We start from the raw sequence: 17,576 nt of genomic DNA on the forward strand, positions 1-17,576 counted from the left end.
GCTTGGAGTAGTACTAGGATGGGTGACCTACCGGGAAGTTTCCCGGTAAGCATGTGAGTGTTGTGAGGACAAAGCATGCTGAAAAGACTCGTGTTGGTTTGTGGGGTTAGTCGGCAATCCTAAAAGCAGTCTGGGATGTTACACCTTCCATTCTATTTCCTATTATTTTTACTTCTCCCTCCCCCACTTAATTAAAACTTCTATTCTACACCTTCCGCTTCTTTAATATTTTATTTACTTTTTTCCTTCATCATAATAGTCCTCCTAACACGTCACGCATGTGTAAAAACTAAGTCACGTTTTTTTTAAACTTGCGTGACTTAATTCACGCAGGGGTATTTTAGGAAGTTCAGCTGAGCGCGAGTGTTTTGTGCTGGGAGAAGAGCAGAATTCTTGAACTTAAACATAATCTAGACAACATTTACAACAACTTCATTCATCTATAACATCTTAAACTAACCAAAATTTCAATTTCTACATCAACTCTAACCACATGCAATCTACAAAATTAACAAAAGTAAACCTACACAAACTAACATTATCATTTAAATTATTAATACACTACAAAAAAACTTGGGAATTGCGGCGGTCTTGTTACGGCGGGTACAGAAAACTGCCACTATAAACCGTAGATTGCGGCGGTTTTTTGGCACGCCACTATAAACTGTCTATTACGGCAGTTTAAGCCGCCGCTATATACATTACCTTATTCAATGTGCATTACAGCATTTTGAACCGCCAGTATTTACAATTTCATTTTTGCACCTCGCCGCAATTATACTTTACTTTCCCTCTTTTCCCCTCCATTTTTTTAGAAAAATCCCTCCATCTATTTTCATTAATTTTTTTTTATTTCTTTTCTTTGTTTATATTTCTTCCATATCCTTTTTTTCTTATCAAAATCCCAAAACGCAAACCCTACCTCTACAGAAACGCATCAAAACTCAAATCCATGGAACTCTTACCCTCTCCATGAACTCTAATCACTGCATTGGCTCAAATCTACACAAACTCTTTCGTTCCCTTTCTCAAACCCTATCTTCGGCTAAACCCATCAAAACCGTCGAACCAATCTCAAACCCATGGAAACCCTCTCGGTGAAACCCATCGAAACAATCTCAAATCCTTCCCTCTCCATCGAATCCTCTCAAATCATCGATTTGCATTTGTTCTTGAAGGTGAATTCAGGTTCCGGTTCGTATTGCTTTTGTTTTCTTAGCTTAAACCCTCGATTAATTTTTCACCAATAGCTATTTTTACTAAATCTTTGTTCTTGAACGTAAATTCAGGTTCTCGAAGACACCTTCATCATCACTGCTTAATGATTTGGACTGGTAAATTACTAAACCGTTGTTCTTTTTGATTTTTTGTTGTTGATTTATTTCATCTCTCTCTGGTTTTTTTTAGATACTGAGAAAGAATAGAAACTGATACTGATATGGGTATTTTTTCTTTATTCTAGATTTGCTATCTTTTAACTGAAAGTTGCTATTGTTTTTGCAAAAAAAAAAAAAAAATTGTTTTCCATTTCTATGTATTGCTTATCAAAAATGATTTTTAAGTCCTCTATTGCGTGAAATCACAACATTTGGCTCATGCTACGGATGTAAAGTAATGCTGAAATGATTGATGGATGATATTGATCAAATTTTCTCTCGCTAACAATGTTGTTTCTTTTGTTTTCTATTTTTTAAATATTTATTGTGTAATTTCTGATTGTGCTTTACATTTATGGTTCAAAATGGATGTCAAGAAAAAAGTGATGAACGAAGGTCTTGCATTAGAGTCACTAACTTCAGTCCCAAAAGAAGAGGTATTTGTATTTTTCCTTGATTTTAACAAACACAACTAGAAATAATGGTCAAAAGTAGAGGTGCATCTAGACGACAGATCTTTTATTGTATCCAAATTAATGGTTGAGGATGAGGAGTTGCTTAAAGCTTGTGCTAAATAAGAGAAAGAACAATGTGAGGGTGCTGAATCTCTTATTGTGTTAATCATGTCATGTTTTATTTTATTATTAAATTTTAGTACAATGAAATATGTACTATTGTTCTGCGATACAATACTTGGTATATGAAATGTTGTCAAATATCTGCTTCTGTGACGCTATAGAGCGGTAGCGAAGCAATTTTTTGAAAAATTAGTTATTTTTTGCGACCTCCGATTGATAACACTGCAAGCAAACTTGATTTACTTTTCAGTTCACCAACTAATGTTTTTCGTGTTTTGTGCATTTCAGTGGTTCTACATGTCCAAAAGAAAATGGTAGGGTTTATCCACCACTATTGTGTTCTGCACCCATTAAGGTATATGTCTGGATGTAACCACTAACCTGGACTATGTTCTTGTAATAATGAATTTACCAAAATAATTTATCTCATATGCTTTTCTTGAAGCCTGGTAAGCTTAAGATTGAAAGAATTGAAGTGATGGTTTAATGTATGTGTCCTCTATTGCGCAGTTTCAAAATGCAAGTTACTTGAATCCTCAATACAAAACAACTGGAAAAGGGTTTCTGAAGCTCCAGCTTATTAATCAGAGATCGGATTTCTCATTTGCATTGTTTTCTGGTGGCCTCTCAAATGTAAGACCATCATTACTTTGACCAAGTTGATGTAATGATTCTATCACATATCAAATTGTATCTGCTAATTATTATTTTGAGCTTGACTAAGTCCATGAGAACATACTTGCCTCGTTTCTTTTCCTTTTTCTTTTCTTTCCAAACGGTGGATGCAAGTTAACAAATATGTTTTTATCTAGTTACTTTGTATGCTGAGAGATAGTTGTCTCTCTATTTTGATTTTTCAACAATTGATCCTATATGTATATTCGAGTTACTGATCTTGTATTTTCCTGAATTTATTATATGAATTGAATTGCTATTATTGGACTACCCCTCCTCAACCAAAAATTGAGATTCTAATCATAGCACTTATTAGCTATGACTTAATTGTGTTATTCATTACTAATTACTTTGAACTTATAAGCAGGAGGGACCAAGTTATGATTGTAGTTTTATTCTGTTCTTTTGAACTCATGAATTCAATTGTTCTCTATAAACTTACAAGAAATTACTGTTATGCTACATCCCAAATTGAAAAAGAAAGTTAGGGGTATTTATATGGAAAATTATGCTGGAATGGATTTCATCAGATTCCACTCCATTCACCCAATTTTAGATACTTTAAACAATGACGACTAATGTTATTTCATTCTATAACTTCCATCAATCTAAACTCAGTTTTAATGCTTACATTCACACATGTATATGTTGTTTATATGTATATGCATGTTAGTGGTGACTAATGCCTTTGTCACCATTGTTTTGGTTGGCTTGTTTGAATGTTCAAGTGTGGCTGGAGTGCTTGTTTTCTTCATTTACATACCATAAATTTAAACTACGTTATGTCTGAAGTTTTCTTTTACCTTTGTGTAAAGATTTTCTTTAGTCTGAAAAACCTAAATTTGCTCATTTATATCCTTTGTCATGCCTTGCTGTTCAAGAATTTCAATTCACAAATACATTATTGTTTACTACGTTTATTCTAGAGTGTTAATTCATCTCCTGTTCAATGTCATGTTTATTATATGAGCTGCTTTCGATATGGAATCAGCATTTTCAGCAACGAACTTTGAGACTAACAGAGCACACTGCTATTGTGAAGGCATTGCTGGTCCCCTCACTAGAGCATCCTTCTTGTTTCTGGAGAAGGAAGTGCTGATATGTGTTTGCTCTTTTTTTTTTTATCAAGTTGTTGTGTTCTATGAATTAGCATTATGTGAACCTTATTTGATATATATGTATGTGTACATGTATCAGAGAAGTTGAAGGTTAGCATTACATTAGGGAAATAAGAAGTCCATACATACATATATATATATATATATATATATATATATATATATATATATATATATAAGAGTTCCTATATAAACTCTACAATACAATTGAAGAGTTAAGTTTAATTTCTCAACATTCATGAGGTTGTTGGACAATTTTACACATTGTAATATTACAATTTATGTATAAAAATAATTTATATTCGTATTAATAAGTGCTATTTAGGTGATTTGTTCATATTTATATATTTTTTATTTTAAAAATGACAATTACGGCGGCTAAAACTGCCACTACGCACATATTTAATTTTTTAAGAAAGTGAACATTATGGCGTTTAAAACTGCCAGTATGTACGTTTCTTTTTGCTGTCTATTCTGGCGGTCAAAACCGCCGTTTTAATCAAACAACTAGCCGCCGTAACATACATCGCGTATTACGGCAGTCTGCATGGCAGTCCTTCTTAAACTGCCGGTTTAAACTTTGTGGCAGTAAAAATTTCGGCAGTTTTGAAACTGCCAGTTTGGTTTATAGTGGCGGCTAAAACCGCCGCAACATGCAATTTTTAGCCGCCGGAATCCACGCGATTTTTTGTAGTGATACTACTTATGTAAGGCGTCATTTTTAAAGGGGAACTAAAAGTCCTTCAAAAAAAAAGTACTTTTTTTTTGTAGAATTATGTCAAAGGACTTTTCATCCATACACTTAAATCTTATATAAACTTTCAAAGTTAAAATAAGCTTTACAATTAAAATATTAAATCAATATTTGACTTCAAAGAACATTTGAATTTACAACTCTTTGGTAGATACAAAATTAAGGTAAATCCCTAGCCTTAGACTGTGATTGACTGTGATCCGGTTTCAAGTTCTTTGAATAACAAAGTTTTTACCTGTAAAAATAAAATCAACAAGGGGTTAGATATTGATTATTTCAGTGAGCTTCCCAAATGGGATAAAAATACAATCTTATCATATTGAACAAGATTTTTCATGAGATGTAAACATAGTGAGGAAATTAAATGTAATGGATTGGTAGACATCGACTATTTATTTACAATAAACATTTTTATCCAATTACTTGATCCTAAAATTATACTTATAATTAATATAAGCAATCCTTTAAGTTACCGAACGTGGAAAAACCTCGATAACCTAAACTATTCTATAAATCATTAGGTAAGGCGGAGATAGATTAACTCCGGTAAACGGTGCTCTGTTTACCTCTTCTTACACGTCCCGTCGTAGACGGAGAATTCACTTAGCTAGGGTGAATCCCATTATTCCCACTTAGATATCTCATACACATCATATAAATAATATAAATGATGCGTAATAACATTCATACTCAAAATATGCCTCTAAGTTTTAAAAGTCAGTTTATACCATTTATCATCATTTTAACTTGATGTACACTTGATTCAATAACCTCATACTAAACATAATCATCTAGTTATACCAGATTTTTTACAGAATTTATGCCAACATGTAGTGTGACATTTAACATACATAAAACAATGTAATACACATAACACTCAAGGGGATAACCTCATTCAACATACTTTACTAGCACATATTTACAAGATATAATCAAGGCTTAATTGCACTTTTGCCCCCTATATTTTGCCAATTGTGCGATTTTGCACCCCATAGTTTTAAACGAGCGATTTTGCCCCCCATAGTTTTCCCCCTTTCTGATTTTATGGCCCCCATGACATTTAATGCTGATGTGTCTGTTTTTTATCAATTAATGTGTGCCACATGTGTAATTCTATTTTTTAAAAAATATAAAAATGGTATTTTCAGATTTTGAGAAAGGGAGTCACGTGAGGCCTTTGTGACCGTTGCAAAAAGGGATAAAAATCTGAAATCCCTAATTTCCATCCTCATTCCTCATTCCTTTGATCTTCTTCCATCAATCTTCTTCCTTCTTCCTCTTTTCCGCTTCCTCTTTTCCGCTTTGTTCTTCCTTTTGAACCGGTTGAACCGGTTTCTCCTGAATTTAGAACCGTTTGATTTCATCGTTTTTGGTTGGCATCGCATAATCATGGAATATAGAAAACCTAGTTCTTCGTTTTCCTTTGGTTCCAAATCCAGTTCTTCATCTGCATCAAGCTGGAAGAGGCCACAATTCAAGTGTAGATGCGGTGTTGATTCTCCTCTTTGTACAGCATGGACCGTAGAAAACCCAGGTAGAAGGTTTTTTGGTTGCGGGCTGTATACAAAAAGTAGGGGCAAGGTCTGTAACTTCTTCAAATGGTACGATGAAGCATGTTCTGAGAGAGAGAAGAAGCTTATCAATGCTTTGTTGAAGAAAAATGACTTGCTGCAGAATTCGAACAAAAAACTTGTTATAGGAATTGTATGTTTAGGTTTGATTGTAATGTTTATGTTGGTTGTGATTGTAATGTTGATGTTTATGTAAGGAAGATGTTTATGTAATGGTGATCATTATGTTGATGTTTATGTATTTTTGATGATGTATTTGATGAATCTCTAATGTAATGTTGATGATGTGTTTGATGAATTTATGATGCAATGTTGAATTTCTAATGTTATGAAAATGAAGATTTTGAAAAAGTTTATGTAGTGATTTTTGATGACCACCAAGCTGCCTAAACTAACAAAAGCAGAAAAAGCCAGTAAAACATTACTGATATACCTACTGTGACACAATGTAGAATGCCTACTAACACCAAGATTAGTATGTTTCTAACCAATGCAGAATGCCTAATGTGACACAAACGCACACGGCTGTCCAAACCTGTAACACAACAACTCCAACAAACTGATATAATAGTATGTTTCTAATATGAAGTGATTAGTTTCTGGTATAATAGTATGTTTCTGATATAAAATGCAGTGATTAGTTTGATAATGTTTAAAGATAACATAGTACTTAGGCCTTTAATTTATGCCTCATGGAAATGGAACAACCCAAATATATCCAGCTGTTTTAGAAATTAAGAATTGAAACATAGTATTAAGGTCAAATTGTTATGCCTTATAGCAATTACATCAAAATAAAACATAGTACTTAGGCCAAATAGTTATGCCTCATAGCAGTTACATCAAAATGGCTACTTAAATAGGACTTCAAAAGACTAAATGCCTCAATAACTAGACATTGATAGCAAAATGGCTATATTAACATAGCAGTTAAAAAAGTCTAAACAACAATTCATTGGTTGACAGATTGTTGTGTTCCTAGTGTGTCACTTTGAGCTTTTCTCTTCCTTCCCCTCTTGGCACCTTTTTGTTGAGTAGGATGTGACACAGTTGCAGGTTGATGATTTCCAGCATGACTTGCATTTTGAGTTCCAGCTTGAGTTCCTGCTTGCCTCCTAGCTTGACTCTTTGCTTGTCTCATAGATGCAGCTTGAGTTCCTGCTTGCCTACTAGCATGACTTGCATTTTGAGTTCCTGCAGCTTGAGTTCCTGCTTGCCTCCTAGCATGACTGGCATTTTGAGTTCCTGTTTGAGATCCAGTCTGTGAAACAGGTGCAGCTTGAGTCTCAGGTTGTCTCATAGACGCAGCATGAGTCTCAGGTTGTGCTAGACTAGTATTTGTCTACAATCAAATAATAGCAGTTGACAGGTTACCAAATAGTATCAGTTTACAAGTTACTTCATCTGATATAAAATCCAGTTACAAAAACTAAAAAAAATCACCTTGTTTCCACCCTTTGGTATCTTTCTTTCTGCAGCTGTTTTACCCTTACATGTTCTTCTATTGTGTCCTAATTCATTACACCTTTTACATCTGACAGTACCATCTACCCTCTTCAACCTTCTAGAGTTTGTAGGCTCATCATTTGTCTTTCTTCTAGCCTTCTTGGGTCTCCCTATTGTCCTCCTAAAATATGGAGGATGGATGGGTAATGCATCAACAGTTGGCCATAATTTAGGTCCATTGTTAAGCAGTATGATGTTGTTATAAGTTTCTACAAATGTGCTTTTCCTGTAACAAATTGCCATAATGTTATTAAAATCCAAGCTTAATTGACATTAAAACAACCTTTCATGTAACAAAGTAAGATAATGTATTCAAATGCACATACCTATACCAATGAGAAACATAATCCTCAGGTGCTTTTTGATTGTACCAAATACAACATATTGCATGTACACATGGAATACCAGATAACTGCCACTTTCTACAAGCACAAGTCCTATCCATCAAGCTGACCACATACTGATCAACACCATTTGACGCAGAAAAAAGTGATTCATTCATATCTCCTGACCAGTTTGGACTCCATCCATCAGCTTCCTTTTTTGAATTCTCCAATCTTTTCTGAATTATAGGACATATATCCCCCTCATATCTCAACATAAAATCTCTAAGTCTAACAATTATGTTAGTCATGTAGAACTTAATCCCCTCAATAAGTGAGATAATGGGTAGTTCTCTATATTCTAGAATTGCCATGTTAAAAGCCTCACACATGTTATTAACCTGCAAATCACAGTTAGTATGAGTACTATAATGTGCCCTGCTCCACATACCAGGTGGGTGTTTGGACATTTCCTCCCATGCTTCCTCACAGATCTTCTTCATATTCTCCATTGCTTTATCAAATTCAGGAATTGTGGTACATCTAGCAGCTCTCCACAAGGCTTCTTTCAATGCTTCACCAGGAAATCTCTTCCTAAAATTACCATACAAATGCTTCATACATAACCTGTGTTCAACATTTGCATCAATATCCTTCAAAGTATCTACCAGTCCCTGGTGTAAAGAAATTAAAAACAGGTTTTAAACAAATAAATTATTAACAATAACATACTAATTGACAGTTTATGATCAAGTATGAAATAAATACCTTTTGTTGGCCAGATATGAATGACCATCTCCTATGTTGAATTTTGTTGAGATCCTCCAGCAGAAGATTAGTAAACCATGACCATGAGTCCCTTGTCTCAGCCTCAACAATTGCAAAAGCTATTGGAATCATTTGATTGTTTCCATCTTTATCCACGACAGTTAGTAATTGACCCACATACCTTCCTTTCAAAAAACAACCATCAAGACCAATTAAAGGTCTGCAGTGCCTCACAAAGGCTGTCTTACATGCATTGAAGCATACATACATCCTACAAAATACAGGGCCATCCTTTCCTAAATCACTCTTGATTAAAACTGTGCTTCCTGGATTACTTCTTAACAACTTCTCTCCATAACTCCTAAGATGCTTGTACTGTTCCACCATAATTCCCTCAATCATCACCAAAGCCTTTGTTTTTGCTCTATAAACCTGAAATCTAGTTAGCATCAGACCCCACCTAGTTTTACATTCTGTTTGTAAAGCTTTAATTCGCATACCAGGAGTGTGTCTAAGAATAGGAATCAATTTCCTAGCAATGAGTTTAGGTTTTGCTTGTCTGTTCTTACCAGTTGTGCGACATTTATGTATAGGATCTAAGCTAACAACCTGGAAGTAAGTCTTGTGAGTAGACTTAATAACTCTCATATAAAATGGACATTTATCAGTACACTTAACAACAATTCTAGTCTTCTCATTTTTCTCTAGATGCACATTTTTCCAAGATTTCAAACCATACTCCCTCACAGCAGTTCTAACAAGGTCTGCAGAAGTGAATATCTGACCTAACTCAAATCTCACAGGCTCATCACCATCAGCAACTTTGAACTTGGGATATTTCTTCTTACCACCATCTTCACTCTCCTCATCTGGTGTGTCTATGTCTTCACTGTCACCATCTTCATCAACAAAGTCTTCAATAGTAGTTGGGTTTGGATTTCTTGATGAAATAATAGCCCCCACCTCTACAGATCTACCACCATCCACATCATTGTTACCCTCTTTTACAGGATTCACTGTCTCTTCTGGAAGTATTTCAGTTCAAGCCCAATTTTCATCAAAATCACTATCATCAAATTCTGATCCAGATCCAAGATCAGAACCTACATCAAATTCTTCATCAGCACTTTCAATATTTTCATCACCTACATCATAGTCATCCTCACCAGATTCACTAAACTCATCACCACCCTCATTACCCTCATTATCCTTATCCCCTTCATTATTACCCTCAACTTCATTGTTCACCTCATTAGCCTCAATATCAATGTTCCCCTCATTACCCTCAGTACACATCAGCTTAAGGGTGCCAGGTGTCGCATTTCTAATGGTTGGAGTGGTTTGGTTATGATCAGGGGTTTCCAAATACAGATCAGCATAATTGAGGCCCTTATGAAGTCTTACAAACTCATGGATATCTTTGTCACAGCCCAACTTTCTAAGCCCACCAGCTAGGCCTTTTCCTGGGACTACATACCAAAACTTAGTTGTTTCAGGATATCCTATCACTGTTACAAATTTCTCCAAATCTAATGTGTTAATCTGATCCATATCCCAAGTACCTTCAGGTTCAAATATTTCCCCATTTAAATATGCCGGTTCCGGGTCAGATGTGAAATTCCCTTATGATGGAATCTTATCTTTATCATATGGACAGATGGCCTAGTTGTATTGTAAAAAACAACAAAAAATACAGTAAACAACACAAATAGTAAACAAATACAGTAAACAACAAAACCATACTTTTCAGCCATTTTACAATAAATACAGTAAACCATAAACCATAAATACACATACTCTGGCATGAAATCGTGATGCGCGTTTCTATCATCCATCTTCTTCCCAAATGACTCACGGTTGTTCGTTGATGTCTCTTTCATCTTCGCCTTTCCATGGTTGTTCATCTTTCCACGGTTGTTTGCCTTTCCACGATTGTTCTTCTTCATCGCGATTAGGGTTAGGTTTCGTTTCTATCAGAAAGTGATTAGGGTTTATGAGATTACAGTTACAAAAAAAAACACGATTGAATGGTATAGATGATTAGGGTTTCGATTGGGTTTTGATTGGGAGGATTGAATGGTTGCAATTGGGTTTGTGATGGGAAGCCATTAGAGAAGATGAGAAGAATCTAAGAAGTTAGGGATTTTGAGAAATTAGAGATTTTGATTTTGGGGGGGGGGGGGGGGGGGGGGTGTGGTAGGATTTTGTGAGGGTATGAGAAGCCTCACGTGACTCCCTTTCTCAAAATCTGAAAATACCATTTTTTTTATTGTTTAAAAAATAGAATTACACACGTGGCACACATTAATTGATAAAAAACAGACACATCAGCACTAAATGTCATGGGGGCCATAAAATCAGAAAGGGGGAAAACTATGGGGGGCAAAATCGCTCGTTTAAAACTATGGGGTGCAAAATCGCACAATTGGCAAAACATAGGGGGTAAAAGTGCAATTAAGCCTATAATCAATAACTAATTATACACGGTATGAATTATAGTTTTATTTCAATTCTAATCTCTCAGGTCATTTCCATTTTAAAACACTAACAATTAGATAAGTAAATAAACGCCCATACATTTACTCACTCATCACTAGCTTAGGGGTTTAGGTTTAACTTTCATATATTATCACTGAAAACCTTTAAGGAAGCCTATGACTTGAAAGTATGCTTTGAGGAAATGTCAAAAAAAATTCTGCAAAACTATCTGTCAGTAAAAGCTATGAACGACTCATGAAATGAAGTCATAATTTTTTGTAAAATTTACTAAAGATAGACATTCCTCATACCAAGACATTGCAGTTGATCCCATATCAAAATACAATATAGATAATTCAGGAAAAATCATACAATCAGACTGATCAATACAAACACATATGCATAACTGTCATTAAGAGAAACTATGAATGGACAGTCATTTGAAGTCTGAAAATTTTATATATTTTACTGAAGTTAGTAAACTTACATATAATCACAATGCAAATGGTCCCATATTAAAATTTGAAACCGATAAATTATCAAAATTCATGCACTGTAACTGTTTTAAGTAGTAACTTTTAGAATTTCATGTTTCTTTTGAAAATCTCTCTCCAAAACATGTCAATAACTTCATACAACAAATCATTTATCATTAAAATATTATTCTACCCAATTTAAGGTTAATACAAGACATTTTCCTTCAAAATCATATAACACAAAAGAATCACAATGGTAATGCATATTCATATAATTCTACACTCTCACTATTCTTATTACTCAATTTCATAAAACCCTAAAATTCCCTTTTTCCTCAAATGAAACTTAACTCTAAATTCATCAAATTTCTACATGCATGAGGGAAAGGAAAAGGGAAGATTCAAGCTTGGTTTAATCTTTCCTTGCTTCTAGTTTCCTCAACTTCTAGCTTTGCTCTCCAATTTCCCCCAATCTTAAAAACTCCAATTCCTCTTCTGTTAGTTTCCCTAAAGCTTTAGAACAAGCCAACAATTATAAGAAATCAATTGAATGTAAGGGTTTTTGAAGAATTATGGATGAATGATTATGAACAGTGATGAAGGTGGCTATAATGGTGGGGGATCGGTTTTGGGAGAAGAGATGGAAAAATGAAATGTTAAAATCTGATTTCTGCTATTGGTCTAGTTTATGGGTTAAACTTGTGTAACATAGTGGATTTAATGGTATATAACATTGTCCAATAAGGGTGTGCCATGTGGCACACCATTTTTTTAAAAAAATAAAATCAAATGAAGCTAGAATAAAGCAAAATGATTGTACCAAAAAAAAACAGCAAAATGACGTGAGAGAGAAAAGAAAGAACAAATCCATTCCTCTTCTCCTTCTCCCTGCGACCTCGCTTCTGAACCCACCACCCATCATCAACTTTTCTCCGCCTCTCTCCGCCGTCGTCCTCCTCTCCACCGTCGACGACGGTTATGCCATAGGCTGCCGTCAATTTTTCCGCTTGCCTTCAGTGGTGGAGGACAATATGGGATGAGGTGGGCCACGGCCCACCCCAAAAAAAATCAATTTTTTTATTTAGAGGGAAACTACAAAAATACCCTTGGCTTGATTTGTTTTTTTCCAACTGGCCCACCCAACCTCTTCACTTCCTCTGTTAGATAACTAAACTACAAAAATACCCTTGGCTTGATTTGTTTTTTTCCAACTGGCCCACCCAACCTCTTCACTTCCTTAGAAAACTAAACTTCTCACTCTCTCATTCTTTTCTCATTCTCTTGTTTGTTGTGATTGTTTGTTGATCGTTGGTAATTAAATTTTAAAACTGCAACCTTATTTATTGGATTGGCTTAATTGAATATGATTATAGAATTAGAGGACCATATAAGATGGATGTCTCAACTTATGCATATGTCATGCCACTTTGTCAGTGTTTGTTGAATTGTTCTTGATTGCTACGAAGACTTTTTTTTATATTGTAGTTCAATTTATGTTTAATTAAGAAGACCTTTTTTTTTTCAACTTATGCATGGTGTAGTTCAATTTTTCGTCATTTTAGAAGTAGTTTATGTTTAACTTATGCATATAAGAAGATTTTTTTTTTCAACTTATGTATATTGTAGATTATGTTTAACTACAAAGGCTTTTTTTTATCCTTGTTAGTTTCTTTTTTTTGCTTTTATAAACTTTTAACAATGCTTAATTTAGATTGTTATATATTGACTTATGAAATTATTTGATTTTTTTGAAAAATTGATCATTTTTTAAGAGGAAAGTTTGTGGGAGTGAAAGAGATGAACAAGGAATAACTTATACATCTCAACCTGTTAAAATTTACTTCTTGTGCGTGTTTGGTTGTAACTAAGAGGAATAAAATTTACTACTTGATTGAACAACTTTGTGCTTAATGTTTATTACAATATAAATTTTATGTTTATTATATATTAGAGTTAATTTTGTTGGCCCACCCCAAATATATTTTTTGTCTTCGCCACTGCTTGCTTTCACAATCTTTTTTCAAATTTTATTGTAGAGATCAGTAAACTAATAAAAACAACAAATGTTCTTTTAGTTTTCTATTCAGAAGTAGGTTGATTTGCAATTTTTTTAATTGTGACAAAATAATGAAAAGAATTGTTATAATGAGATTGTTGTTATTAATTAGTGAAAAAAATCTGCAATAGTGATAAAATCTAGAGAATTTTTGTTATTAGTCTGCTATAATGAAAGAAACTAAAAAAATATGTTGTGAAAAAATCTCACGAAAGCTGATAATGATGATGATAGCGGTTGAGTTTTGTTCTGAAATGGAAGGAAGAGAAATGGATCTGTTTTGTTTTTGTTGAACGAAGGTCTGTTTCTTTTCTCTCTCTCACAGTGTGTTGTTTTATTTGATTTTTTTTTAATTTTTAAAAAGGGTGTGACACGTGGCACACCCTTATTGGCCAAAGGTATATACCATTAAAACCACTATGGTACACAAGTGCAACCCCTAGTTTATACATAGAGGTGAGGTGAAATTACCAATTTGCCCTTTTTTTCTTCTTTTAAAGTTCGGCTTAAAATGATGGTGCTTGATTAAGTTTCTTGATCTATTGTCTAATTTCCCTCCTAAATCAATTAAGTTCAAGGTCACTAAGGAAATTTTTATTGAATATTTATCTTTGGGAAAATATGGGATGTTACAACTTGTGATTTTTTTGGAAATGATATGCTTAATTTTTCGTCAAAGTGAGCTTGGAGGATACTGGAGGAAATTTGGAAGAAAAATGTGTTTGGAAATTATGAAGTTGTTTACCGGTGTTTTTGGTAAACAAAAAGGGCTGGTTTTGGTTTTTACAAGCATGATCAAACAAGAAATTCTAGGACATGCTGTGCAAAGTATTTCAGAAAAAAGAGTGTGCGTTCATCAAACTCATAGGTTGCTTTATGAACAAGAGGAGTCCGTATGGCCTCTTTCGACATAAAAAGGTTTGAAATAAAAGGAAACGTAGTAAATGCAAAATAAAGGCTAAAAGTTTAAAACGCATAAACTTATCGAAAAGATAAATTGCGTTACATTAAAATAAAGGTGGTTCGACAAATCATTTTACATACATTATATATAACTTTTTTCTCTTGCGCCGGTACTTCGAGTGTTTTAGAATTTCTATAAATGATTTGCTACCTGTTTTCCCTATGGAAAACTACTATTTATACATAGCAAAATAACTGGAAAAAGCCTAACTCCACGATCAGCACTTCTTCCATTTGGAAACCGCTTGTCTCCCATGTTTCCATCAAGGAAACCGCTTCTTTTAATTCAAAATCTTCCCGCCTCGACATTAATTGCTAGACTTCGATGAACTTGAATTCTTGACTTCCATCTTGTCGAACTCCGGTGCCTTTAGACTCTTTCACGCTAAGTCCAAATCTCGTCGAAATCATCCTGTTGAAGAGAAAGACTTCGATTCCTGTGAAGATAAAAGTCAACCAATGTTGACGCATTAAACAAGTCTATCGAAATTGCAGGCTAACAAATTTCCCCCCAAAAATGTCATTTTCGATCGAACAAGTTTGAAGGAGGGAATTGGCATTTTTGAAAAACCTTCCAAATATTCCAACGAATGACGTCATGGTAATTATGACTTCTAAGTGTGGTCTTTTCAAATGTTCTTTCACCGTACACTTTCTATATTTTTATTAAATCCAAGTATATAACATTGGAATGTTGTAAAATGACTTTTAAGGTATCTTTGTGGTAATACTTGTATGAGACTTTGCTTTGGGGAAGATGAGAGCCAACTTTAGTAGGGTATTCTTATCCATTTATGGTTGGAGACATTGATTTTAGAATGTCGACTTCAGGCTATATGATTAAATTTTCAGGAGGAGCTATGGCTTGACAATTTAGATTGCAGAAATATATAGATTTGTCTACTTTAGAGTCAGAGTTCATTGATGTTACCGAAGCATGCAAAGAGTTGGTATGGTTAAAGAAATTCTTGCAGAAGCTTGGTATTTTTGAAAACAAATATGATATGTGTTATTTGTTGATAATGAAAGTGTTCTTTATCTTGGTAAGGATCCAACTTTTCATAATAGTTCCATGCATTTTAATGTGAGGTATCATTGGATACATGATGTTTTGGATGCTAAGTTGTTGGAGTTAGCTGAAGTTCATATTGAAGACAATGGTTTTGATATGATGGTTAAAGCATTACCAAGAGGGAAGTTTGAAATTTTTTGTGATATCGCCGGTTTGGTAATTTCCCCCATAAGGTTGTGAGGGGGACATTTGTTGGGTATTGGGCTCCCTTCCTATGTGGAGAAAATCCCAAATATGTTAGCTCATTATGTCTGACTTATATAAGTGGAGAGATGTTATATTAGGGATGAGAAGAGAATGATTTTGTGAGAAAAGTAGCCACCAAAAAGAGATAAAAGACGAGAGAAATCCAATCTCGTTTTTATCAAGTATGTCTCAGTAAAACGTTGACTTCAGACTTGTTAATCGTTGGATTGAGCTGATATTTGGAGAGCAGGTTCGCAACACCTGGATCTACCTTTTCACCATTCGGATTGTTGAAACAAGGTCTGAACTAAGAGAGATTCTCCTCGCACTGAAGCAGTACTTTTAGGGTATTTTCATCTTTTTTTGTTCTCATTTGTAAGCTTTGTTGCTTAGTTGTTCTGGCTAATTGTTGACACTATTTGTGCATCACTTTTGAGGGGTTTTCCATGTTAAAACATCGGCGTTCACTAGTGTATTTTATTTGCTATTTATTTGTTGTTGCTTCTCATAGATTCTTGCAAGTTTGGGGAATTTTATTTCCGCTGCATATTGGTGTGTTACCATATTTATGTGTTAATTTCCCAGCAATTATCCCAAAGGAATTATCCTGAAACCATTACAAATACCTTCTACGTTTCGGAATATCATCCCATTCTTATATCTTCTTCAATTGTACTTCTAGATTTTTTCTTTCTTTCTGACACCCATGAGATTTGTCTCCGTAAGTATGTCCAAGAAAGGTGACATTGGATTGCAAGCCTAAACATTAAATCATTGGTGATAATGGAAGAAGTTGTTGTAATGTAAAAGATGAATGAAGGAGGATGAGATGCATCCGATTTCATTAAATAACATATTTATTTCTATTTATGTGTGTTATAACATTCAAAATGCTCACATTGAAATAATAGTGTTACATGAGTAAAAGTAGAAATACCTTAAAACAAAAATAAACAATGATGGAAAACCAAATGTGCAGAAAAAGAGAGAACCATACCATTGTTAGTGTTGTTTGTCCTTGATTTGAATGATGTGCGGAGTGCTCTAGCTCGTAGAGACAAAGCATCAACCTGAAATGAGACAACATATACACTTCACTAAGCAAAACCTCTAAAATCACAGTTTTTGCAGCCTCTAAAATCATTGAGTGTATACCGATTAAAATGTTCTAAAAAATTAAAAAATAAATAGGACAATATCTTATGATCAGTTAATTCAAACACCATAATCTTGGTAAAATTTCCATCCCTCGTGTACTCTCTTTCAACAGATATTTTAACGAATTCACCTTAAAATCGAAAAGAATTATTAACACGCGATTTCAAGAGTGATAATTATATACACAATATCATTGGTAATAGGTAATAGATAAATGGTAATATATATGATAGCATAGTTGGTAACCATACCATAATAATAAAGTTGTCATCTATAAAGGAAAAAGGAAATTACATTTTCTAATACAACAGCCACCTTTTAAGCATAAGGACAACACTTACATGGCCACTACTGCCTTCAAATTCAATATTTTACTTGTTGGAGCTTCAATGACCGTGACTATACCTATAGATATGCTTGGGCCAAGAAATAAATGAAGTGTGATTGTTGAAGTTTTTGCTAAAACAGAGAATATGTTAGCCCACATTTATGTACCTTAATCCTCCAAAATAGGCCTT

At 34.1% G+C, this 17,576-nt stretch overlaps 2 protein-coding genes and 1 long non-coding RNA gene across 7 annotated transcripts; 1 reads left to right on the forward strand and 2 right to left on the reverse strand.

Moving 5' to 3' along the window:
• Positions 1 to 565: 565 nt before the first annotated feature.
• Positions 566 to 4,090, forward strand: LOC146915911 (uncharacterized). Of its 5 annotated transcripts, XR_015014800.1 has the most exons (6): positions 566 to 1,194; positions 1,290 to 1,334; positions 1,754 to 1,813; positions 2,243 to 2,309; positions 2,465 to 2,587; positions 3,672 to 4,090. XR_015014800.1 is itself a non-coding variant. In XM_085718141.1 (5 exons), the coding sequence occupies exons 1-5, from the start codon at positions 1,083 to 1,085 to the stop codon at positions 2,484 to 2,486; spliced, it is 306 nt and encodes a 101-aa protein (XP_085574267.1). In that variant the 5' UTR covers positions 566 to 1,082; the 3' UTR covers positions 2,487 to 4,002. The 5 variants fall into 5 exon arrangements, 4 of the variants coding, with proteins under 4 accessions (XP_085574267.1, XP_085574268.1, XP_085574269.1 ...); XM_085718141.1 differs by having other exon boundaries at positions 2,465 to 4,002; XM_085718142.1 differs by having other exon boundaries at positions 566 to 1,188; positions 2,465 to 4,002.
• A 2,813-nt stretch (positions 4,091 to 6,903) lies between these two features.
• LOC146915912 (uncharacterized) lies at positions 6,904 to 9,701 on the reverse strand. Its single transcript, XM_085716718.1, has 4 exons — positions 8,670 to 9,701; positions 7,905 to 8,575; positions 7,516 to 7,804; positions 6,904 to 7,414 (listed from the first exon to the last, which is right to left on the reverse strand). Exons 1-4 carry the CDS (start codon positions 9,315 to 9,317, stop codon positions 7,025 to 7,027), a joined length of 1,998 nt encoding a protein of 665 aa, XP_085572844.1. The 5' UTR covers positions 9,318 to 9,701; the 3' UTR covers positions 6,904 to 7,024.
• A 4,959-nt stretch (positions 9,702 to 14,660) lies between these two features.
• Positions 14,661 to 17,366, reverse strand: LOC146915913 (uncharacterized). The gene is made up of 2 exons (XR_015013617.1): positions 16,898 to 17,366; positions 14,661 to 15,079 (listed from the first exon to the last, which is right to left on the reverse strand). It is a non-coding gene; the product is annotated as an uncharacterized LOC146915913 (long non-coding RNA).
• Between the last annotated feature and the right edge of the window lie 210 nt (positions 17,367 to 17,576).

This window comes from Medicago sativa, chromosome 6 (genome assembly GCF_051527215.1).
Source record: "Medicago sativa cultivar Bolivia chromosome 6, Bolivia_mono, whole genome shotgun sequence".
In the NCBI taxonomy this organism is placed as follows: domain Eukaryota; kingdom Viridiplantae; phylum Streptophyta; class Magnoliopsida; order Fabales; family Fabaceae; genus Medicago; species Medicago sativa.

Coding starts and splice junctions, on each gene's coding strand:
- LOC146915912 (XM_085716718.1), bottom strand. CDS start 9,317: ATGAGAGTTATTAAGTCTACTCACAAGACTTACTTCCAGGTTGTTAGC. Junction 8,576..8,669: donor TCATATCTGGCCAACAAAAG/GTATTTATTTCA, acceptor TCTTTACACCAG/GGACTGGTAGATACTTTGAA. Junction 7,415..7,515: donor TACCAAAGGGTGGAAACAAG/GTGATTTTTTTT, acceptor ATTTGATTGTAG/ACAAATACTAGTCTAGCACA.
- LOC146915911 (XM_085718141.1), top strand. CDS start 1,083: ATGGAAACCCTCTCGGTGAAACCCATCGAAACAATCTCAAATCCTTCC. Junction 1,335..1,753: donor CTGCTTAATGATTTGGACTG/GTAAATTACTAA, acceptor ATGGATGTCAAG/AAAAAAGTGATGAACGAAGG. Junction 1,814..2,242: donor CTTCAGTCCCAAAAGAAGAG/GTATTTGTATTT, acceptor TGTGCATTTCAG/TGGTTCTACATGTCCAAAAG.